Source organism: Thamnophis elegans, chromosome 16 (assembly GCF_009769535.1).
Source record: "Thamnophis elegans isolate rThaEle1 chromosome 16, rThaEle1.pri, whole genome shotgun sequence".
Taxonomy (NCBI): domain Eukaryota; kingdom Metazoa; phylum Chordata; class Lepidosauria; order Squamata; family Colubridae; genus Thamnophis; species Thamnophis elegans.
This window is the reverse complement of record NC_045556.1, coordinates 4,324,428-4,349,810: the sequence shown is the minus strand read 5'-3', so window position 1 is coordinate 4,349,810 and position 25,383 is coordinate 4,324,428. Positions and strand designations below refer to the sequence as shown.

At 43.8% G+C, this 25,383-nt stretch overlaps 2 protein-coding genes across 2 annotated transcripts in view; one reads left to right on the top strand and one right to left on the bottom strand.

Moving 5' to 3' along the window:
- PSTPIP1 (proline-serine-threonine phosphatase interacting protein 1) overlaps nt 1-2,179 on the top strand; it is a 31,392-nt gene extending 29,213 nt beyond the window's left edge. The window contains exons 14-15 of the mRNA XM_032232478.1: nt 967-1,076; nt 1,825-2,179. Of these exons, the coding sequence (XP_032088369.1) occupies nt 967-1,076; nt 1,825-1,956 (242 nt within the window). The 3' untranslated portion in view covers nt 1,957-2,179. The remainder of the gene's footprint in view (nt 1-966; nt 1,077-1,824) is intronic.
- Nucleotides 2,180-7,101: 4,922 nt separating this feature from the next.
- TSPAN3 (tetraspanin 3) lies at nt 7,102-23,417 on the bottom strand. The gene is made up of 7 exons (XM_032233540.1): nt 23,280-23,417; nt 14,989-15,180; nt 14,043-14,117; nt 11,890-11,991; nt 10,016-10,168; nt 9,011-9,094; nt 7,102-7,838 (listed from the first exon to the last, which is right to left on the bottom strand). Exons 1-7 carry the CDS (start codon nt 23,340-23,342, stop codon nt 7,746-7,748), a joined length of 762 nt encoding a protein of 253 aa, XP_032089431.1. The 5' UTR covers nt 23,343-23,417; the 3' UTR covers nt 7,102-7,745.
- Between the last annotated feature and the right edge of the window lie 1,966 nt (nt 23,418-25,383).

Genomic DNA, 25,383 nt, shown 5'->3' with positions numbered 1-25,383 from the left:
AGGCTGTTTTTTGAGCTGTTTTTGGAAAACCGCTCAAAAAATGGCCTGAAAATTCCCCCAAAATGGCCAAAACAGGCATGCGCACCAGGCAGCTGGTCTGGGTTTCTGGCACTCCAGTGCGCGCACATGCACACATGTTCCAGTTTGGGTACTCTGTGTCAAAAAAGGTTTGCCATCGCTGTCCTAAGGGATTGAGTGTTGCTGTGAGAACTTCCAAAAGTTCCTCTTTTTTTTTTTTTTTTTTGCCTTTCAAGTTGGACTAATCCTATTTCCCCAAATTCCTGGAAACTACATAAAAACATCCTAACGACGGACCAATTTTCAGGAAACAACAGAGCAGAAAAGTCTTAGGATGGAAATTGTAAATCTGGTTTTGGGGAAAGAAAGGCAGAATTTGATTCGCCTGAAAACAGGCCTCTAGTCTTTCAAAAACACTTTTTTAAAATTTAAGTCTCTCTTTTTCTTTTTTAAACTCCCCAAAGTACCGCGTTTCCCTGAAAATAAGACAGGGACTTATTTTCTTTTGACACCCCCCCGAAATAAGCACTTGGCCTTATTTTTTTTTGGGGGGGGGGTTATTATTTTCGAGGTGCTGCAGGAGGTGGTGAGTTTGACCACCTTATGGCTGCTGCTGTGTTGCAATGTTTTCAGGGAGGGCTTATTTTAGCACATGTGCTCAAAAGCCCAATTGGGCTTATTATCTGGGGGTGTCTTATTTTTTTTGGGGGGGGGGAAACAGGGTAGCAGCTGGTGAAATTTTTAGAAACAGAAATACTTCCTTTGTACTAGGAATGTAGGGTGGCATCACCTTGACAGTATCAGACGGACTGTAGAAATAGGAATGGTGTTAATACATTCTCTGGAGTACTGCAAATCCAACTGGAAAAAAAGATTTTAAAAACTTTGGAACTTGGGTAAAATCTTTTGCCTCTTTCAGACATTAATTCCACTTTTATTTTTTTGGAGGGGGCGTAGCTGAGCAAAGGACGGACGGCGTCTATGCAGCAATCCGTGTGGCTGAGGCCAACGCTTCCATGGACCACGATTACAGAGCTCTCTATGACTACGAAGCCCAGGTAAGCATCAAACCCCCGCTTAGGACAGAGTAACTCTCAGGGATCATCATCCTACATTACTGTTCTTTTAATGACCCCATAATCCCTTGCGGGGTAGAGTCGGGGCAACTGAATGGAGCTGAGTATTTAGTGGCCGGATGCTCATCCTGTTGCCAATGCGGAGTTTTGTTCGGCAGATATATTCTCGTTGTGCCGAGAGAGAAAAATATTTCTAAGTTACTCTGAAGGTATCATCATTCTAAGTTAACCCAAAGACTCCAAATTAGCTTGATTTTTATATCAACTTACAACTATTCACTTAACGGCGGTTCTTAGTTATAACGGCCCGTAAAACAAGTGACTTAGGACTGTTTTTCACACTTGCAACCATTTTTCACACTTATGCAACATTCCCATGGTCACGTGAACAAAATTCAGGCACACTTGACAACTGACTCACGCTTACGATGTGTGCAGCGTCCCGGGGTCATGCGGTCCCCTCTTGTGACCTTCTGGCAAGCAAAGTCAGTGGGGAAGCCTGATTAACTCAACCACTGTGTTGCTAGCTTAACAACTGCAATGGTTTCACTTAACAACTGTGGCAAGGAAAGTCATAAAATGGGGCAAAACTAACTTAACTGTCTCCCTTAGCCATGGCAATTTTGAGTCCTAAATCAAGGAATATCTGCATGCTTATTCCATCTTAATTCCATCTTACGGGAAGAGATTCCCGCCACTCCCCAATTTCTTTCCATTATTCCTTTTCCAGAATGAGGATGAGCTGGACATGCAAGCGGGTGATATCGTCAACATCATTGAAGCGGGCGAAGACGGTTGGTGGACCGTAGAACTGGACGGGCAACAAGGATTTGTGCCGGGCTCCTATCTGGAGAAACTTTGACCGGAGGAAAACTTCCCAGTGCTACATTTTTAATTTTTTACCAACTAGAAACCTCTTTTTAAAAAAATAAATAAATAAAATAAAATCAAGTTTTACTCTTTGCAGATGGCAAAGAGCTACAATTATACTCTTTATTTTAACATAAACGCCACCCTGTCTTTTTATTTAGAGCCGAGGTGGCGCAGTGGTTAAGAGTGCAGTACTGCAGGCCACTTCAGCTTGACTGTTATCTGCAGTTCAGCAGTTCAAATCTCACCGGCTCAAGGTTGACTCAGCCTTCCATCCTTCCGAGGTTGGTAAAATGAGGACCCAGACTGTTTGTGGGGACAATAGGCTGACTCTGTAAACTGCTTAGAGAGGGCTGAAAGCCCTATGAAGCGGTATATAAGTCTAACTGCTATTGCTATTGCTTTTTTAAAGGACAATTATCAAAGGAAAGACACCCAAACACGTGATTTTCTCGCTCGAAAGATGTATGATCGCAAAGGTCCTTTTTGCCTTGCTAAATTCAGGTACCCTTCCGATCCCATCCATGTTTAGGTAGCAGTTTTCTATTTTGCAAAAACTGTCTTTGCCGTTCTCCATTGACGTGGGTGGAGACAGAAACACAGTGGACTTTATAATAAACCATTGATTAAAATGCTTTTTTTTTTTTGAAATGGTTAGTTCTCTATTCCAGAAACGATGCTTTCATTTCTTTCTTGCTATGGGTGAAACTGCAACTATCCTTTCTCTAGCCTTGCAAGTTTTGAGTCAGGGTGGAGGAGAAGGTGGGTGGGTGGGGAATCTGCCCTAAACGCTACCATCTCCGATTCTCAGCTATTCATTGGAAAAGCATCTGCAACTGTTTGAGTAGTGCACGTAGACATCAACATTTGAAGTTTGAGCAGTAGAGAAATCTGACCCGAATCGAGAAAAGGAAGTTCCAAAAAAAATAAATAAATAACAAGATCTCTCCAGAGCGTCCTTTCATTGCATTAAAGCTAAAGGTTCCCCTTGCACATATGTGCTAGTCGTTCCTGGCTCTATGGGGCAGTGCTCATCTCCGTTTCAAATATTTTCATTGTATTAAATATTGTCAAAACCTTTCATGATGTTTCAATTTGAACACACACCGGTGGGCAGAAATGATGGCAGTTGTTCATTTTCTGTATTACACCTTATTATTTATCTGCTGCAACCTATAACTGCAGTGGCCATTTATGACCCCCCCAAACATCCGGTTCCTAACTGCCTATATCGGGGGGTGTCCAAAGTTGGCAACTTTTAAGATTTGTAGACTTCAACTCCCAGAATTCCCCAGGCAGTCAAGATTGGAGACCCTTTGCCCAATGACTGTGGTTCCCAAAGTGCTGGTTTTCACTGAAACTGTTGTAAACATCAGTCATGGGACCATAAGATAAAGGCAAAGATTCCCCTTGCACATATGTGCCAGTCGTTCCCAACTCTAGGGGGCGGTGCTCATGTCCGTTTCCGAGCCGAAGAGCCAGCGCTGTCCGAAGACGTCTCCGTGGTTATGTGGCCGGCATGACTCAACGCCGAAGGCGCACGGAACGCTGTTCCCTTCCCACCAAAGGTGGTTCCTATTTTTCTACTTGCATTTTTTACCTGCTTTCGAACTGCTAGGTTGGCAGAAGCTGGGACAAGTCACGGGAGCTCACTCCGTTACGCGGTGCTAGGGATTTGAACCGACCTTTCTGATCGAAAAGCTCAGCGTCTTAGCTGAGCCAACACGTCCCTCCGTGGGACCATGGGATGCCTGCAAATAGTTGGAAATGACCCACTGCCCCCCAAAATTTGATTATGTGATTGTGGAAAGGGCCCAACTGTCACAACTTTAATTTCTAGTTATAAGTACCTGCTTTCAGGTCAGTTCTAACTTTAAAGCCCTTCATGGTATTGGACCTGGGCACTTGAGAGACCGCCTGCTGCCAATTACCTCCAACAGACCGATTAGATCCCACAGATTAGGCCTCCTCCGAATTCCATCCGCCGGCCAATGCCGACTGGCGACCACCCGGAGGAGAGCCTTCTCTGTGGCTGCTCCGACCCTCTGGAACGAACTCCCCGTGGAGATTCGGACCCTCACCACCCTCCAGGCTTTCCGCAAAGCCCTTAAAACCTGGCTGTTCCGACAGGCCTGGGGCTGATGAGTTCCTGTCCCCGCTCGAATGGTGTGCCTGTTGAGTTGTTTTTAAAATTGTGGTATTGTTTGTCCATGTCTTTTTTTCCCTATTTGTATCCCCTATCCCCCCCCCCTTGACTTGGGTTGTGAGTTGCCCTGAGTCCCTTCTGGGAAAAGGGCGGCATAGAAATATAATAAATTCAATTCAATTCAATAAATGGTGGTTACGCAGCCCGTCGTAAATCAAGGACTAACTCTATGAGTGTCATGCAGGGAATTCTGCAGAAAGCACCGTAGTAAGGATGACACTCTTGTCCTTTTTCCATCCTTGAGCAAGTGTGATTGGCTTTCCTTACAATTTCCACGCTACCGTGTTTCCCTGAAAATAAGACAGGTTCTTAATTTTCCTTTGGCCCCTGAAATATGCGCCTTGGCCTGATTTTCGGGGGGGGTCTTATTATTTTTGAGGTGCAGGAGGCCCCTTAACCTTGGCCAGCGGTCCGGGGATCAGCTGATCCAGAGAGGGCCGGAATTTCTCTCTCTGTTTCTGGCACACTCTTGCCTGCCGCTCCTCTTGGCGGCCACCGCTAAGAGAAGGGGCGCGGGAGGTAGGGTTTGTGGGAGTGGCATTCTGCTTCGATGGCAGGTGTGCGGGGAATGATCCCCTCCTTCCCCCCTCCCCAGGGAATGGCGGGGGAAATGGTTGCGCTTGCGGTTAAATATTTCAGAGGAGGGCTTATTTTAGCGGATGCACTCAAAAGCCCAATTGGGCTTATTATCCGGGGAGGTCTTATTTTCAGGGAAACAGGGTAGTGACTGGGCTTAACAATGACATTCCTTGTTTTATAACGCCACAAGTGTTGATCAGGCAACCAGCTCACCTCCGTTCCATCTGCACCACTCCATTCCTTCGTGCCAAGAGAGATGCTGGTAAGGGATCCTTTACTGCCAGAAATCAGTAAGAGGGATGAGTAACTGACTTGATGGCTCATGGGAGGAGAGGGGGCTGCCTGAAAACGAGACCTTTGCTTTTTTGGGGGGGGGGGTTTCTGTCTGGAGCAGCTGCATTCAACCAAGGAAGGATTCGTGCTGCAGGGGGGTGGGGTGGGGGAGCCCTAGGCTGGATCTCGTGGGAAAGCGGCAACCTTTAACCCCTCTTCTCTGTTAGTGGCTTTGTCTGGTCATGTGGGCTCAAGAGATGTGGGAATAAAACCGCTGCCTTTCAAGAGAAAAAAGCAGGCACTCCAGATCTCATTGTCAAAAGCAGGAGGGGTTTGCGAAGTCCCAGGGCTCAGCTAAGCTGGGAAAAACAGGGGAGGATGCTTTCAGGGTAGAAAATACTTCCTTCTATCTGTATCTCTTTTTTCTTTCTTTCTTTCTTTCTTTCTTTCTTTCTTTCTCTTTCTTTCTTTCTTTCTCTTTCTCTATTTCTTTCTCTCTCTTTCTTTCTTTCTCTTTCTTTCTTTTTCTTTCTCTCTCTCTTTTTCTTTCTCTCTCTTTCTTTCTCTCTCTCTCTCTTTCTTTCTTTCTTTCTCTTTCTTTCTTACAAACTGCTGGCTTTCTCACTGCAGTGGGTTGCTTTTCGCAGCTCACATCTTTGACCTTGTGATGCAAAACCCAAGGGGGGAACTCTACCTACGTAAAACCTTTTAAAATGCTGCGACTCCAGCTCGATCAAAGTCCTAGTCAGCTGCTTATCTTTCGACAGGGACACCAACAAGGGCCGTCTTCTCCCATTTCTATGGAGTTAAACAGAAAACGCGAGTGAGGAAAAACAGGCCCCCGAAGGGATGTTAAACATGAGACAACGGGAAAAAGCCTTCCTGGGCATCAGGAGGATTTGGAGGGGGGGGCGTGCTTTAGCCAAAATAGATTCAAAGGTTTTTAAAGGGGGAGGGTCCAGGGTTTTCTTCCGCTGTCCTCAGAAATTAGGGAAGAAAAGCTGCTCTTCCATCTTCTCCATGACCTGACTTTGAGAAGTCTCAATGTTCTCCATCTCCGTGGATGGGATGGGGAATATTTAACAGAGGGATTTCCCACATGGGCAACTTTTTAGACTGGTGGACTTCAATTCCCAGAATTCTGGGAGGTGAAGTCCACCAGTCTTAAAATTGCCCAGGTTGGACATCCCTGATCTAATGCTTCAGGTGAGGCTAACGGATGCTGGCCTCCACAGAGCCCCTGGATACAGATCAGGTAACAGGGAATTTAAGAGGGTTAATGAGCAAGGATGATCAGCTCTGACAATCTGCAGTCTGCTAAAAAAAAAAATGCATTCAATATTAGTGGAAATGAGGACAAATAACCTCAATTAACCTTGCCCCCCCTCCCCTCTTGGACTTTTAGTGCAGCCAAGAAAGACCCAGACTTAAAACTCATCCGTATAAGTCATTCTACGGTGTATGGAAAACAGTGCGGCACTGGATAAAACTCTCAAAGCCGACGACGATTAAAAAGGTTAACCATGGTTTAGTTTGGGGGAGATGTACAGAAGATTTATTTCATTTGGTTTCCTATTTTCCTATTTACATTTCACTTTATCACATTCTACTTCGCTACTCTAGGATAACAAGTCACTCGATACAGAAACAGACCCAATATAGTAAAAAATGAAAATTTCCTTAGAGAACAGAAGTGCAAGACATTTACACTCCTGAAAAAGCCAGCTCATATTCATATATATATGAACAAACCTTCTGAATTTTTAGCACGTTATATATGTGTGTGTGTGTGTGTGTGTGTATATGTATATATATATGTGTGTGTGTGTATATATATATATATATATGTTTTCTGAGGTTTTCGCGGGTGTTAATATGTAGGTCTCTAGTTATTCGGGTTTTCTCCCGCGTAAAATTGGAGATGTCTTGGTGACATTTCGACGAAGTCTCATTCGTTCTTCTGAAGATGACGAATGAGACTTCGTCGAAACGTCGCCAAGACATCTCCAATTTTACGCGGGAGAAAACCCGAATAACTAGAGACATTATATATATATATATATATATATATATATATATATATATATATATATATATATATATATATATATATATATATATATGCTAAAAATTTGGAAAGTTTGTTCATTTGAATTTAAAGAAGAGATGCACTTATAGGATTCTAAAATTCTGATTAGTCATTTCGTAGTGTTGGACTTAATGAATGTATATATATATATATATATATATATATATATATATATATATATATATATTGAAAACAAGACAGAAAACACTGGTGAGAGGCAAGCAGCAGCAGAATTAAACTTCACAAAATTAAGATAAGTGACTTCCCTCGTACAATTCTGACTGGCGATGATGCCACCCAACAAATGCTGAAGGATATAAGAATAAATCACTGCACCCTTTTAAGCCACAGTTAGGTCACCCGTAGCTTTCATGCCATTTAAAATAAAATGTATTTTTAAAAAAAAGAAAAAAAAACTAGTGTTACTTGTGGCTACCATGGATAGATAAGTGGGAAGCTGGCCGAAGGAGAGGGAGTCGGTAATATGGGAGGGGCCGAAAGCCAAGCTCTGCCCATCATCGGTGGGTAGGGGCTAATTGTCCAGAGTCAGTGGGAGCTACTGGGGCAGGTGAAACTGCCAAGGTGGCTTCTGAGCGGAGAAAACGAGACTCGGAGCTTCGCTGCGGACCTTCTTCTAGGCGTAGGTCCCCCCGGCGATGAGCAGCTCGTAGGCAGGGTCCCGACTCCTTCTGCAGAGCACAATGCAGGCGCAGAGCATGCCCAGCAGCTACGAGGAGGGAGAGAAGGAAACTGAGTGCAGACCGGCACGATTGAAACTTTTTAAAGAATTGGCTTTGAGATAAGCTGACACAACACTGGGGGATACAATCAAGATCAAGGGAGGTACTGATAATACCACTCTATAAAGCCTTAGTAAGGCCACACCTGGAGTACTGCATCCAGTTTTGGTCAACACACTATAAAAAAGATGTTGAGACTCTGGAAAGAGTGAGAGAGAGAAGAGCAAAGATGATTAGGGGACTGGGGGCTAAAACATACGATGAACGGTTGCAGGAACTGGGCATGGCTGGGTCTAGGGAAGAGAAGGACCAGGGGAGACATGATAGAAGTCTTCCAATATTTGAGGGGCTGCCAGAGAGGAGGAGGGGGTCAAGTTATTTTCCAAGGCACCCGAAGGTCAGACAAGGAAGAATGGATGGAAACTGACCAAGGAGAGATTCAACCTGGAAATAAGGAGATATTTTCTGACAGGGAGAACAATCCACCCATGGAACAGAAGTTGCCTTCAGAAATTGTGGGAGCTTCATCATTGGAGGCTTTCAAGAAGAGACTGACTTGCCATTTGTCACAAGTGGTGTAGGGTCTCCTGTTTGGATGGAGGGTTGGACTAGATGACCTACAAGGTCCCTCCCAACTCAGTTAATCTGTCTAATGTAGATCTCCAACCTACTTTGCTTCAAGACATCTGGGCTCTATCCTTGGTTGGTTCTGCAGCCTAGAAATACTTTTGTCCCTGCAAGACAAGCCTCCTTTTAAAATAATCCTGGGTTTATTCTGTGCTTTTATTCAAAAGAGGGTTTTGGCTTTGTTTGTTTTCAGCTTATATCTGCTTATTATTATTATTTTTACAACGGTTGTAATGTCCTGACATTTGTATGCTTTGGGTCCAACACACTATTTACAGACTTTGAAGAAACATACGTGAGCTGTGAATCCTGGCAATGACCTCATTCTGTATTTTTACAAGGAAACAATTGCATTTTTTTTTGTGTGCTCAAAAAGCTGTAAACTGTCATCAAATATTAGCTGTCCCAATAGGTGGAACGGCTGTAACTATTTGCATCTTTTCAAGGGGCACCGATGCGTCCGAGCAGAGAAAACAAAAAGGGTCTTATTTTTAATCCTCAGGAGAACGAAGCGGAGGGTCTTGAATCCTACCTGAATTACAGCAAATGCCAGGGCAGCCCATATAACGTACATCATGATCTCCTGTAGCTTCTTCACCACCAAGACTTTACACCCCTGAAACACAAAGGAGTTGAGGAAACAATTTTTCAAGCTTATTAAGGCTGCATTCTGGAACAGCTACAATCTCCCAACTTTGATATCTTATCTTTCATATCCGCATAATTTATAAAATACATTTTATTGTATTTTTGTGTATGTATGGGGCAGTAGTGACAGTCGTTTCTAACTTTTGTAAAGGTAAATAAAAAAAAAAACATACGTAACTAATATAAAGGGAAAGACGCACACACAACATAAAGAGGAACTAGTAAAATATAATAACCGAGGCAAGACATTTCCTACTGAAATATAACAATTAATAGGAAGCAAATTTAATTACTGCCTTCATGGCCCAACACAAGGTATAGTAATTATGTGCAAGTACATTATAAGGGCAGCAGGGTGACCTAGTGGTAAAGATGCTTGCCCCCCCCTCCACTTGGAAGGTTGAGAGTTCCAATTCTAGGTAGAGGCAGATGTTTCTTTCCTAGGTTGCGAAGAATAGGTATCTGCTGTGAATTCTGCATAGGCATCAGGAAGGGCATCTGGCAGGTAAATGCTGAGCTCCATTTCGTGGTTCCAACTCTACCCCAAATTAAGGGATGACAAAAATATGTTCAAAATTAAGTCCTCTAAAATAGTGGTTTCCAACCTTGGCAACTTTAAGATTTGTGGACTTCAACTCCCAGCGTTCCTCAGCCAGCTTTGCTCAGCCCCATCAGGCCAGAGAGAAGGCATGCCCAACCTATATGCAAATGACTTCCATTTCTAATTAAACAACAGGACTGTTTAATTAACAATCAGCTTGGATGATATATGGGTTATTGTTCTGGATTTAAACGGAGATTTGGATTTGGGCTGATCTTGCACAAATCCTTAAGTCTCCATCCAACATAAGCTTTTATTGAAAACCCGGCAAAATGAGACGGCAGTCACCTCGGAGTAAAGGTCTGTGGGATGAGCTAAGCTCCCCGTGCAATTGCTGAGCGTGGCTTTGCAACAGCTGAGCGGCACGCTGTGGTTTTTCGCTTCTTTGAACCAGGCGGTCGACTCCCAGTCTGTGTAGTTGTGGATCCCACAGCAGTGCAGCTGCAAGAGAGAATCAAGAGCAGCTCTTTAGAAAGCCGGGCAATGCTTTCAGGCGCAACGTAAACCAAAGCACGGATACCCAACCTTTGCAACTTTTTAAGACGCGTTCCGAGGCTTCCCGAGAGCAGGAAGCAAACTCCTTGTCCCTACAAAAAATCATTTTATTAATTTGCTGTGAATTCTGCTCATTCACATCCAGCAAAGTCTTTCAAGGGAGGATTTACAGTCACAGACCTTCTCTGGCTTGGAGAGCTGCCAGGCCGATCTCTGCAGAACTTGGCAAGGAGTCTCGGAGAGTCACGAACCAATGAAGCGAACTAATGGTCTCCTGCAAACTCCACTCCCCCTTCGCTCCTCTTTTATTTCCTCTGGGGGGGGGGCATTCATTGTGTGGCCTTACTCTCAAGTCGACCCCTGTTCTTTAGCTGTTCCCTTCGTCTGGCAACTCTGCGCATGCACACACTGGGAACAGGCTCCAGCTGTTCTTCTGCCCCTCTGATGCCTGATTCTGAAGGCAGCTGATAACTGTCAGACGGCCCTGGCTCCCAATCTGCCTCCGACACAGAGCCCTCCACAGAGCCTTCCCCAGACTCCAGGACTGGCCCATGTCTCCTCCCCCCAATCTCCTCATTGTCCGAATCTGCTGGTGGGCCACAACCACCTGTGGACTTCAACTCCCAGAATGCTGTGTTGATTTTAATTTTGTAATTTTAAATGTTTTAAATGTTTTTTATTGTTGTTTTTATTTGCTGTGAGCCGCCCAGAGTCCCTAGGGAGTGGGACTCAGCCTTCCATCCTTCCGAGGTGGGTAAAATGAGGACCCGGATTGTTGTTGGGGGTGATATGCTGACTCTGTAAACCGCTTAGAGAGGGCTGAAAGCCCTATGAAGCGGTATATAAAAATCTGCTATTGCTATTGCTATCTTCCTCCGGGGAAGAGGAGAGTATACTCTTAATTCCCCAGCAAGTCTTTTGAAAGGGGATTTTAAAAAAAACAAACAAAATGCATTAAAATCAAATTAAACCGGAAATAAGATGAATAACAACATCTTAATGCATGCAATGCTTCATAAATTTATTCTGTACGGAATAAAGTCCTCGCTTAGAGACTACAATTGGGACAGGCAACTCTGTGGCTGAGCACCATGGTGGCTAGGTGAAAGTCTGGCTTTACAACCTATTTTTTTCATTTCGTTGTTAAGCGAATCACCTGAGAGATACCACGGGGCCGCAACTTGGGACTTCACTTCTGCTTTCTCCGTTAAGGGCTTGTCGCAAGAAGGTTAGGAAGCGTGCTGATGGTGACCGCAGGATATTGTGATGGCTACCAATGCAAAGGGCTGGTTGCAAAACTGTTGCTTCTAACACCATCACAACTTCAAGCGGGTGGTTCAACGAGACTGCAGGGACTACTTGTAGCAGTACACACAGCATCAGCTGGCCTCCAGCCCCAAAATCTAGACCCAATTCTCACTAAGGCCCGGCGCTGGCCCCTTGCTGCTTCAGGCTAGAGCCAAGAAGAGCATTTTATGGGGTGAAACGCAAAGAACTGGCTCGAAGCGCGGAGAGAAATGGTCGGGTTTCCTGAGGGCAGAAAAGGAAGGAAGCTCCCTTACATCATCCTACTTAGTAGCTGTTGGGTGCCTGCAGAAGATCCTGTGCTGGTGGAAAACAGTCTGTGCGCATTTGGCACCAACAGCTGTGTTTGTATTGGCTCTCACCTGCCTCTGCACGTAATCAATCGCCCGGCTGGCAGCATCCGGGTTGGTGCCATTGTATGCGTCGTACACTTTCTTGATGCTGTGATCCACTTCGGCCTCCACCTGGTAGAACAAACACAGCTTAACATTTCTCTCTGTTGACAGGAGGAGCCTGATGACCCAGCCAGCCAGCCGGCCAACCAAACTGGCCCAGTGTTTTGCAGAAATGCTGTGTGTGTGTGTGTGTGTGTGTCTATAGGGCTCCTAGAATGCTATCCTTTGTAGTTGGTTGGCTCAGCTTTCCGTCCTTCCGAGGTGGGTAAAGTGAGGACCCAGATTGTTGGGGGGCAAGAGGCTGACTCTGTAAACTGCTTAGAGAGAGTGGTATATAAGTCTGCTATTGCTTCTTTCTTTCTTTCTTTCTTTCTTTCTTTCTTTCTTTCTTTCTTTCTTACTTTTTCTTTCTTTCTTTTTCTTTCTTTCTTTCTTTCTTCCTTCTTTCTTTCCCTCCCTCCCTCCCAGTAGTTAGAATACAGTATTACAGGCTAACTCTGCCCACTGCCAGCAGTGCAATTCTCACCAGGCTCAAGATTGACTCAGCCTTCCTTCCTTCCTTCCGAAGTGGGTAAAATGAGGACCCAGATTGTTGGGGGGCAAGAGGCTGACTCTGTAAACTGCTTAGAGAGAGTGGTATATAAGTCTGCTATTGCTTCTTTCTTTCTTTCTCTTTCTTTCTTTCTTTCTTTCTTTCTTTCTTTCTTTCTTTCTTTCTTCACTTTCTTTCCTCTTTCCTTCCTCTTTCTTTTTTTTCCCCTCCCTCACAGTAGTTAGAATGCAGCATTACAGGCTAACTCTGCCCACTGCCAGCAGTTCAATTCTCACCAGGCTCAAGGTTGACTCAGCCTTCCCTCCTTCCGAGGTGGGTAAAATGAGGACCCAGATTGTTGGGGGGCAAGAGGCTGACTCTGTAAACTGCTTAGAGGGCTGGGAAGCACTGTGAAAAGTGGTATATAAATCCAAGGGCTATTGCTATTTGTCTTCTTGAGATCTTCTCACCAAGGTCTGTTTTCTGTATCCCTCATTTGCCTAGAGCAGTGTTTCTCAACCGTGGCAACTTGAAGATGTCTGGACTTCAACTCTCAGAATTCCCCAGCCAGCTGGCTGGGGAATTCTGAGAGTTGAAGTCCAGACATCTTCAAGTAGCTACGGTTGAGAAACACAGCTCTAGGGGGACAAATGAGTTGAACCCTGGATATTTTCTCCTATCCATATTGCTAAATTTCTGAAGCTGGTCAAAGTCTCTTATGTTCCACACCCTTACAAAGAGCAAAGGATTTACTTCAGAGCTTTAACAAATGTTTTCTGCAGGACTTTGAGACCTTTAAAAAAAAAGGGGGGGGGAAGGAAAATCTGTATTTTTAACCCTCGTGTAAAGCATTCCATTGTTTGGTTTACATTATTTCACTCTGAGGATTTGGATGACTTCTGAAGAGGGATGTTGCTTTTGATTTCACCCAATAATTTCTCACAATTTTGCTTCCGAGAACTACAGCTGGTATCAAACTTTGAATAATCACACTTGGCCAATAAATAAATAATTCTATTCTATTCCATTCTATATTCTATTGTCATTCCATATTCTATTCTATTTTCTATTCTATATTGCATTCCATTCTGCATTCTATTCTATTGTTTTCTATTCTATTCTATATTCTATTGTTATTCCATAGTCTATTATATTTTCTATTCTATATTGCATTCCATTCTGCATTCTATTCTATTCTGTTTTCTATTCTATTCTATTCCATATTCTATTGTCATTCCATATTCTACTCTATATTCTATTTTCTATTCTATATTCTATTCTATTTTCTATTCTATATTGCATTCCATTCTGCATTCTATTCTATTGTTTTCTATTCTATTCTATATTCTATTTTCTATTCTATATTCTATTCTATTTTCTATTCTATATTGCATTCCATTCTGCATTCTATTCTATTGTTTTCTATTCTATTCTATATTCTATTTTCTATTCTATGTTGCATTCCATTCTGCATTCTATTCTATTCTGTATTCTATTCTATTCCATATTCTATTGTCATTCCATATTCTACTCTCTGTTCTGTTCTGAGCTAATTATGTATCAGCACTTCAGAAGAGAGGTTAATTACCTTTGCTCTGTAGATATAGCCCAGAACCACTACCACAACTTCTGTGATGAAAACCAACAGAAGGATGATCACAAACTGGAAGACAGAAATACAATTTATGTTCATTCACAAGAACCTACATAACATACGCATTGCTATTTTGGCTGTTGCTCCCTTCCCTTCAGAGAGGCTCTCTGGCCGGACCGTTATCTTTCAACTTAAAAATAACACAGCGAGGAGAGCAGGCTGTAGTAGTAATACCTAGGGAGCCAACGGGATGGGGAATCGGACCAGGGACTTTATCAGGCTGTTTCTACTGATCAGGAAGCCAGCGTGACAACCTAAGAAGCTAAGCTGCTCACCGTGTTCCTAATCGTCCGTCGTCTGCCCAATTCCTCGCATGTTCTCATTTCTGTGATTTTTAACACCGAGGAGCCTCGGTCTACAATCCTCTTTTATTAGGACCAGGTTCTTAAGGTATTTGAAAGCGCTTATGCATTAATCATCTGAAGAACTGATCAAAAAACAGCTTTACTTCTTGTTTTGCTTTGCTTTTATAAAAAAGGGGGGCTGTTTTATTTTTTATATCTCAAGGGCAACTTAAAAGGCTGGCTAACTTGTCGAGGGGGGGGGGGCAGCACAGAACAATGCAGGATTGCCTACATTAATCTAGAATGGCTTTGTAGCATTTCAAATAAGAGTCCCCCCCCCCTTTGAACTAAAGATACTTGAATGGAATCTGATACACCTTGCAGGCAGGCTGATGCTTTGCCCATTAATAAAGTCTCTGGGGTCAAATGCATCCTTCCGCTGCTTTAACCAAGTTACAGTCAGCTGCAGGAGCTGAGGTGGTGTTATCTCACACAGGCCAAGCAAAAATGTGAAGTCAGCTGAGGTCCAGAAAATACGGCTAAGCCCATTAAAAAAAAAAAAAAAACGGAAATCGGCTTCCCGATATTAAACTTACCGTGGCAAGGCCACAGCGGCTTTCCCGGATGGTGGCACAGCAGCCGATCAGACCGATGATAAATAAAAGGGTCCCCACCGCTATGATGATCACTGCAGGGATGAGCGTATAAACATCTTCGAAGAAGTGGTCGTAGTCATCGTAGGTGATAAAGACGTAAGCCCCCACGTAGCACAGGATGCCTGCAGCAGCCTAGAAAACAAAGCAGGAGAGAAATAAGAGCCACTCGGAAGACGTCCCTTCGTCTCCCACAAGGGCTGGCCCTGGTTTTACGAGCTAAAATTTGGGATTTTTTGGAGGGGTGGGGGGAGGGAGGAAGGAGGGTTTTCCTATTCTTGCACGCTTTGTAATTCACATTACGCAATTCCATAGTGGCAAGTAATGCCTGCTTAAAGTTACAAGCCTGGTTAAATGTGATGGTAACTATGACCTGGCCATAGAACAGAGACAGTCCTACGTTTCATTTTTCATTCAATCTTAGTGGAAAGGACACGCAACCTAAGCGGTTACCGCCCTAATTACTGAGAAGTAACAAGAAAATACAATCAGTTGGCTCCCTTTGTCTTTTACCGCAGCTAGGATAGGAGACAACTTAAAATTCACACCACTCAAAAGTATGTTTGGAGGGAAAACATCGTCTTCTGTCCTGGGAAGGAATCAAAAGCTCACGAGGCTCTATTTACAGAAAACCACATTAAAGCAACAACATTTCATTTCCCTACACGGTAGAGAACTTTCAAGATCAGGGGTTAAACCACCCCACCAACTTTGTCCAAATGCTTATCAACGATCAGGGTGCGTAGACTTGTATAAACTTGCAGGTTTATTGTTGCAGAGTAGAGATCCCGGACTAGGTTGGGAAAAAATCCGCCAGTTAAGCTTTAGATCTGTTGCCAATGACTCCAGATGTTATTCAGATGGAGGAAGCTGTGCTCCAACTCAGTCTGTGCTCACACACATTATGCCACAACTTAATTATCGTTCGTTGAATAAATCAACAGGGAGTGGCACAAATAATCATCAAGCACTATTTGTGAGCTGCAGTCACTAAGTTCACACAACGCAAGCCAAACTCAAAAACCAGGCCAAACTTGGGCCTTCTGTGTGAGTCAACTAAGGCGCAGCCGCTCCTGATGTGTGGTGGCTAAGCGAGGATGAAGGATTAACTCAGCAATGACTCATCGGCCGTGAACCAGTTGTTGAGGCTTTTAATCCTTTTATTTATTTATAGTATCGTGACAGTGACATTAATGGAATGGACCCATTCCACGAGTACGAATTAGCACAGCCAATGGTTTTTCTATAGAGCTCAACCAAGAAATTCAAATTTTTAGAGTGCAGCATTTTAAGATCTTTTGAAGTCGAGAACCAGCCAAGAGATGGGGAATACTATAATTATTAACAGTTGCCTAGCAGTGGAGCACAAAAATAGCTTGTTAATGATATCATCTCCCTCATCATTAGAGATGCCCGTGGGGGAGGGGAGCCTAGAAAGATTCTCCTCTCTTCCTTCTGTACTTTAATGACATACCTGTATTTTTTTTTAAACTATGGCAGAGAAAGTCTCACTTAGATTATCAGGTCCTAATTTATTAGAGTCCATTAGAAGAAAGAAAAACAACCAATTCATTGTGTAACTTTATATAAATAATGCACATTTAGCAAAACATTCAGGTCAACTGAAAAAGATGTAGAATCTGTGGCTTTGCAATTAATGCAATACTGTAGTCAGAGCATTTTATGGCAAAGCTTTATTTATTTTATTTCTAACAAAGGCATACACATTTGTTTGCCTATTTCACAACTGGGCATAATGCATCCTGCTCACGAACTTCCTTATCTCTGTCTCTGAACTACTTGGAAGGGTGTAATTTGAAAATTAAAAAAAATAAAATGTTCCTGAAGATGAATTCTTCTGGACACGACCAAAGGGCTTAGGCAGGTCAGTATTTGGTTTTCCTTACGTGGCCGACCAGTTTCTGGAAAGCCAAGGCACAAAACAAGTCTTTCACCGTCTTTCTCAGCAATGTTTTTGAACGCCAGGACTGGAAAAGAGGGTTGAAATCATCAACGTGGGTCAGGAGAGTTCTCAGTTACAAAAGTATTTCTCCAAAGAAAGGCCCACTTTGTTGAGGGCGGAGATAAAGTGCCCCAATGCGTGGCAGAGGAGACGTGGAGCAAAATGAGAAAGGTATACAGGGAAGAGAGAGGAGGCCTTAACAATGCCCTTATTCTCTGCTATGCTCCATCACGTGGCTTTGTAATCTGAGCGCTGAATCTTCAGTGTTGCCAGGTCCACGGACTGTGCAGAGGCCACCACCTTCCAAGGCGGTTATGCAATTTGAAACGGCCATGGAAAGAAAGATCTGAAGTGCTGAGATCGACACGTTTACTGATGCATTTCAAGCAACTGTGGCCCATTGTTCCCAATTAAGAACTCTCCAAAACCGGGTTCAAATTACATTAGGCGAGAACATGAGCATCGGTTCTCAGGTTTCTATCTAGCAATAATTCATGGGTTCGGAGCCCAACGAAACCTGTGTGTCGATGCAGCCGTAGGCTTTAGTCTCGTGGCGAATTGAGGTGCATACATGTGATGATATTTATACATTTTTTCCCTAGAAAACAGCAACTCAAGGTGGCTCAGGTACCAAATTTTGTTACACGCTATATGAAAAGTAACTTGGCCATGTTGTTAAACCTATGTTCAAATAAAATAAGACCTCAATAAAAATGTTAACAGCACAAATAAAATAAGATCCTTAGGCATGCTGATCGATGAAAGTCTAGGTGGGAACATGCTTCTTTTATCAAACAATAAAATAGCATAGAAATACCACTTATATTCCGCTTTACAGCCCTCTCTAAGCGGTTTACAGTCAGCATCTTGCCCCCAACCGACTGATACAAGGCTAGGAGGGAATGTGCTTCCTTTATATTAACGCATTTGTTAATATAAAGAGGAGTCCAATTGGATACTATCAAGACAAGTTGAGTTTTTCCACAGCTGTTGAGCAAGCGACAGCTCCTTCCTAACCCCCAAAAGCAGGACTGGCCCTCCCAGCACCTGATAATTCAACATCAAATGGGCTCTTGTGACTTACAGCTGCTAACTGGCCTATCTGCGCTTCATTTCATTAATCTCCTCCTACAACTGTTACATGTTTCTATTACTTTTACAGAATTGTACACCCAGGCTATCATTACTCAAAAGAATTAAAGGTTTCTGCAGGGAAGCACTGTAAATCTTGTGGCATCTTAAAAGTCTTAACAATTTATTTTTACAGACGTTTCTGCAGGTCCCAGTCCACTTCATTAGATACAAGGAAAAACGAGAAAGGATTATCATTAATTCTCCCTTCATTTCTTTTTATCACATTTTAACACAGCGACTTCTATAAACGAAGTGATCTGAATCTTTAATGTTTCCAATCTTTAGCAATCAATTTCACTATCTCTTACTCCCATTATTTCTTCCACTTAGAAGCAGTTGAACTGTAATTGTAATGGCTGAATGATTCTAACATTACTATATTTTCATTCAAAAGTCTAGTTTTCACACATTTTGGCAAGCTATATGAAAAATTAGCAAAACTAATTAGGTTTTAAAGTGGGATTTTTTTAAAAATTAAATCCTTAACTGATATTGGTGATATGTGCCTGCTACTTCAAGCATTTTTGAATTTCCCTGGGAATTATACCATATAATTCACTTCAACAATACTAGTCACAGAAAATGAACTGAGAAAAATGCCCCAGCCGTTGTTTTTCTAGTAAATAAACTACGGCGTGAAGGAAAATCTATATTATAGGTTACTGTCAGTAACTATCCTCACAGAAATGTACCATTTAGCACTTTCAGAATGATTTAAGAACATCTAAAAGTACTTTCTGCTCACTGCCTTATTTAGCTCTAAAAAGCACAGCCAGCCTCATTTTAACTTTTTATAGTATTAAACATTTGTTCAGCACATGAAATTTCATTTAGCTTATGACAATCCTGTTCAAAACTGCCTTTGTGGTTTAAAAACAAAAACCAGATCAGAAAAATCACATGCGTTTCCACTTAAAAGAGTAATTGCTGAATATGCAGTTATTTTTTTCATTTTTGCCAAGCACACAAATCTTACTCATAAGCCTTACCAAGAAGGCCAGAATTAATCATACGAAAGAAATGTTTGGGTGTTTCTTAATATTATCTTAAACATCTCAACATTATCCCCATTAGGGCTGGCTGGGGAATTGTGGAAGTTGAAGTGCACAAGTCTTAAAATTGCCAAGGTTAGAGATCCCTGTTCAAGAGAATGTAGCTTGAGTCTCAAATGCTCTGTCTGTGCTCTGTCGCAAACCAGCTTTAATTGCCTTTATCTGACATGCTTAGAACATAGTCCACATTACGTTTAAAGGGAATTAAAAAAAAATCTGTTCAGACTATAATCTTACGTAAGTGCATCCTTAAGAATCTGTGTGATGTAACAGCGATGATGTTGAATTAGAAGGGATCATAGTTTCAATCATGTCCCCGTCAATCAGGGAAGGTCCTGGCTAACTTTAGACCAGTCACTTTCACTCAGCCCAACCTACAGGGCTGTTAGAGGGAAAAACTGGAGGAAGAGGCGACCTGTAGGTCACCATGAAGTCCTGAAGATAATAAGATGGAATAGAAACCCAACAAATGAATATAATTAAGAGCCTCATAAAGATACAAGTAAGTTGCCGCCAGAGCTCCCTTCCAGTTCTTTACAGAATTTTAAAAGTGCAGTCAAAAAACTAGGTCAATTAGGTATTTATTTGATATTCAGTTATCAATACAAATAAGGGTTCTATCTTTGGGGATAAGCATTTATCACGGAAAAAGCTGGGTGGACTGGACATTAACATTTGAACCACTAGAAGTCCATGTATTTGCCATACGCTAAATAAAATAAACTGAAAAAGCTGGATACTAGCAACAACTGTTTAAAAAACAAACAAACGAGCATTACTCATAGCAATATTTGTATAGCATTAAGGGACTCTTTCCTCCTTTCTAAGGTCTATTTTTAAAACAGCTGGGAGAATGAATCTGGAATGACAGAATTAAATTTCAACTGCAGTCTGCACCGTGTTTACTATCATGGTTTGGAGCTATGTTCTCTCACACATTCAGCTCTTGCTGCTCCCAAGTTCATAACAAGGTGCTCTTCCTCCAGCTTCACTGCACCGTTGAGGGACTAACCTGCACGCACTATTTTAATATGCTCTACAAATGCAGAACATTTCTATTTCAACAGTTGTTTTGAAATATCAAGGGACAAAGTGAAATTTGACTGGAAGGAACTTGTGTAAGCGGCAGAGGTGGCCATCCTTGAGAAATGTAGCATCCTTGAGAAATGTGGCCTGTGCTGGCCCTTCATCCATTCATATTTCTCTAGGCTGGGATTAACCCCAGAAGTTACCGGTTACTAATCAACCACCAGTGGGTTCCCGGTCTCCAAACTGAGGAAAGAAAAGCTGGAGCAAAGATGCGAAGCTAGATGGGAGAGGCCCAGATGGATACACAGAAGGAGATCAGCCTTCCTGGCCAGCTTTGAGAGCATTGTTTACTATTCAACCTTTCTTCTCAGCTCCTTATATATGCAGCATTCCTCTAAAATGGCAAGGAAATTAGGAAATGAGAATCATACCAATAGTACAGATCAGAGCAGTATCTCTGGCATAGTGTAAAGTTCAAATGACATCACTAACTAGGAGAAAATGTACTCTTATGATCTCATATATAGCAATTTTCAATTAGTTGCTCTTTAGCAATTTCTGCCACCTTCTTACATGCAGTACAAACAGCCCTGTGAGCCTATTGTCACAAAAAAATCAGGAGTCTTGGCAGCACCTTTTCACACTAACACACATTTTATTACAAGGCATTCAGCTTCTGCGATATGCAGCTCACATTATCTATGCGCCCAATGAAGTCAGCTGCAGCTTTTAAAAACTCACACCGTTTGGTTAGAGGTCCCAAAAGGTGCTGCCTGACTGCTGAATGAGGGTTGCATTATCCAAAGTAGATAACATTATCAATGCCCTGATGCATGGATGATGTTACCTAGACTGGGTAATGGAACACCTGCAAGAAATCCACCAAGCTCAGAGCGAAAGCAAGGAGCCTTCATTTCAAACCTGAGCTACAAATATTCTCCCTTATGGAGGCGCTTCTGAATTTTCCTTCCGGAATAACAAAGAGCCCTTTAAGCTATCCAGAGGACCAGAACTCCAAACTCCACCCTGCAGGACTCCAAATTAAATCCACCCTGAACGGCGGCTGTCTTGCTGCCACAATGAAAGGAGCCCCAGAAGAAAAGGCAGCCTTTGGAGCCTTTCCATTATCTTTCCAAACCCTTTCATCTCCTTCCACCACCACCCCCTCCCTTGCCATGCATGCCCAGATCTGTCCAGGCCAGATTAAAGCTTGAGAAGAAGACTGGCTGATCTATTTAAGGATGAACTGAATGCAGGACTAAGCATGCCTGCAGCCTTAAAGAGGCTTTCAGCCCAGTGGGAACCCTGCTCTTAAGAAGCAGACAAGGATCTTGATTGAGTAGAGGGTGATCTAACCAAGAAAAGAGGTGTTGTCTTATTTTTGGTCCTTGGTCCAATTCCCAAATTGCATCTGAGCTCACCATTTTGGAACTGGCAGATCCTTTGGGGGACTTCCTGTAATAAATTGAGGTTTGCACGCCCTCCTGCTCTCATTTTCTTGGGTTCTGTGACTCTCATTCCAGAGGCAGCATCCCATGTTTTGAGAGGGGTCACAAACTGGGCCGGAGAGCCACAGGATAGTTAAGTATGGGGGAATTCCCCAAGATGCTCATCTTGCCTTCCCAAGGAGGGGAGGGGGGGCTCCCTTTCTTTCTTTACGGCATTCCCCAACAAAATTCTAAACAGCAATCAAAGGACACAATGATTTATCCATCTGTGACTTTGGAGGGGGGGGGGAGAGACCCAGTCTGATCTCTCCTCCGACTGCCTTAGGAAAGGTACATATCACAAAAATAAGAAATTGAATTTATGTGTCGGCCAACTTGCAATCTGGGCATCTCTCTCTCTCTCTCTCCAAATGCTGTAAAAAGCAGGGATGGCCTGGACCTGTATTTGTTCCCTTTGCTTAAAACATGGCTGCAGCCATCCTTTATCTCCCCTATAAATAGGCGGGCATACAATTCTGTGTGGTCCAACAACCCGCAAAAATTATATAAGCCCAGCAACGATGAAACAAAACATTAAAGGCACCACCCCACTTTCCTATGTCCAAAGGGGAACCAAAGAGGGCATTTAGAAGGGTCAAAAAACCCCTTTCTACGGGACTCTCATGGACCCCCTCCCTTTCTTAAAGTTAATACCCGGGGCTTCTTTCATCCCTCCTAGTCCTGCGTTCCCCTGCCATTAATTAATTAATTAATTGATTAAAAACCTGTCTACAGGAACCCCCACCCTGCCTTTTAAATAAAGCCAATCTTGTGCAGCTCACATCCAGCACAGCACCCCCATATAAACCCAGCAATGATGAATTCGAAAAAGAAAAAAAAAAGGCTGGCTGCACCCCCCTTTCCTATGTCCCAAAGGGGAACCAAAGAGGGCATTTAGAGGGGTCAAAAAACTCCTTCCTACGGGACCCTCAGGGAACCCCCACCCCCTCTCTTCTTAAGGTGAATACCTTAAGGCTTCTTTCATCCCCCCCCCAGTCCTGCCTCCCCCTGCCATTAATTAACTTAAAACCTGGCTACAGGACCCCCCTTTTTTTCAATGAAGCCAGTTCTGTGCAGCCCCCATCCAGCACCCCCATATAAACCCAGCAATGATGAACTCAAAGACCACTTTCCTGAGGGGGAGGGGGCCAAGTTAAGGGGTTAAAAGGGGGATTCAACCCGCCCCCCCCTTATGGGACCCTCAATAGGACCCTCCTGCCTCCCCCCTTCCCCTTAAAGGAGGGAGGAACCCCGGGCCTTCTTTACCCCCCTTCTATTCGGTGTCTCCCCCCCCCCAACAGAGGTCGACCCTGGCCCGGTTGACCCGTGTCTCCCCCCCCCCCCTCAGGAAAGACAGGGGTGGGGTGGGGTTCTCTCGACGGGCCTCAAACCCCTCGGACGGCGGGAAGGAGAAGCTCCCGAGAAGCTGGGGGTGGTTGAAAGGGAGACGAGGCCGCCCCCGAGGCGCCCCCTGAGGCGAAGGCTCGAGCGAGGCCTACTCCCCTCAAGGGGCGGCTGAGGGAGAAAAGAAGGGCGCGGGGGGGGGGGGCGCCGCCTAGAGCCTCCTACCCAGAAAATGAGGTTGAGGAAGACGAGGACGGTCTTGGAGGAGGTGATGCCGCACTGCCCCATGGCCGCTGCCGCCGCCGCCGCCGCCGTCCCGCGGCTTCCCCGCCCCGCTCGGGCCGCCTCAGCCGCCGCTTTCAAGCTCCGCCCCTGCCCAGGACCCGGATGGAGGCGGAGCCGCTTCGGAGGAGGGACTGGAAACATGGCCGACGGGCAAGTCACGTGACGGAGGGCCGGCTTGGGAGAAGCGAAGGGGCGGGCCCCGCCTACGCGCCCCGCGTGACGCGTTTTGACGCCGCCGGGGCGCGGAGGGATGGTGGGAAATGTAGTCCCGGGGGGGAAAGCAATGGAACCTGCTTTTTTGAGCCTGGAAAGGAACTGGAATAGGATTTTTGGGGTGTGTGTGTGTGTGTGTGTGTTTTTGGTCATTCCCTGGGGAGTTTTGCGAAGGGCAGCATCTTAATCTGGGTTGCGTTGAAGAGGAGGAGGGGCGGCAAGATTCCCTCGGTTTTGTTTTTTTCCAGGGGCTCGACTACATCTAAACTATGTCCAAGGGGATAATCCCAGTCCTGCACTTTTGATGGATTATTCCCTGAGCACAACAGGATGTGTAAATGTAATGTTCTACAGGAAAAGAAGCCTCGTAGCGGAGAGGAAGAATATATATATATTTTAACAACCGAACGTTTATCACAATGAGGCAAGGCACAACAGACCTCAACAGCACAGATCTGGCAGCTGAAATGTCTTAGGTGGCAAATGGATGAGGTTTTCTTTAAAAAAAAAATATTGTCCAGGAGTTGCTTAAACCATCATCTTTGCTATTAAAACACAATTTAAGATGGATTTTGGGTGTAAAGGGGAAAGTAAACAACTCCACCCTGTTAGAGCTGATGAAGATTCTCCTAACCCATCTTTTGATTTGCCAGAGAGGTCAAATAGTGGCATGGAAACAGGCTTTTCTAACTGGTTGGTCCTGTTAACTGGTGTTCAGCCCTGCAGTTCCCTCTGGAATTTCCGCTGAGCCATTGGAAGGGGGGGATGTTGAATTGAGAGGGCCTTCCTGCTAGGATGGCTGAGCTCAAATGTCAGGGGGGTTAAATAGAAGGCTTGCAAATTTTCTGAAACTGCCCCCCCCCCCCCAGTAAAAAAATGAAACCAGTGCAATGCTTTATCCAACCTGCAAAACCAGTCCAGCAAGTTATCTGACTGATGGTATCAAAAGCAGCACAGCGAGCCAGGGGTACCTGCTATATTTTACTACCTTCCGAATACAGCCTGGTTTTAGATCTGATTCCCAATCAATAGTGAGTTATAGCTTAATTGTGGTTAGTTGCGAAGTTGTGTCTGACCCATCGCGACTCAATGGACAATGCTCCTCCAGGCCTTCCTGGAGAATTCACCCACTGCTTTGATTCTTCCCATATATAAAGTACATCCACCAAATTGGTTGCTGAACAATTTTGGTAGATATTCATGTGTGAATATACACCTGCACAATTGTGGCAAAAAGCAACTCAGTTTGTGAATTCTCCTTCAGGCTTAAAAGACCTTTAGCCTTGTAATAAGCAGGCCCACACTCGCCATTGAATTAGTAGTATATTTATGTTGGCTAAAATTGTACTTCATTTTAAATATTGTATTATTTTGCATTTTTTTGCACTACAAATGAAGATATGTGCAGTGTTCATAGAAATTTGTTCATATTTTTTCAAACTATAGTCCGGCCCCCAGCATTCTAAGGGACCATTATTCCTCCTTAATTCACCATTGGAGGCTCTCTCTCTCTCTCTCTCTCTCTGTATGTGTGTTTATGTGTGTGTGTCTGTGTGTGTTGATTCTTGCTGCCTTCCGATGTCTCTCAGTGCTCATCTTGGGGTTTTTAATTGCAGTCTTAATTGGTGCAGTTCTCAGTCTGGTTTATTGTGTGGTCACCTGAAACATAAGATCAGGAGTTATTTTAAAGGAAATCCTGTTTGTTTTATTCTTTTTTTAATGGGCTATTTTAAGGAGCCTGAAGCTGCTGCGGGGGTCTTAAGTAAATATTCCTTGGGTTGAGCAAGTACCGTGGCACGACATAACCACGGTAGACTAAAGCGCGCTGACA

Coding starts and splice junctions, on each gene's coding strand:
- TSPAN3 (XM_032233540.1), bottom strand. CDS start 23,342: ATGGGGCAGTGCGGCATCACCTCCTCCAAGACCGTCCTCGTCTTCCTC. Junction 14,118..14,988: donor GCCGCTGTGGCCTTGCCACG/GTAAGTTTAATA, acceptor TCTGTCTTCCAG/TTTGTGATCATCCTTCTGTT. Junction 7,839..9,010: donor TGGCATTTGCTGTAATTCAG/GTAGGATTCAAG, acceptor CCCTCCTCGTAG/CTGCTGGGCATGCTCTGCGC.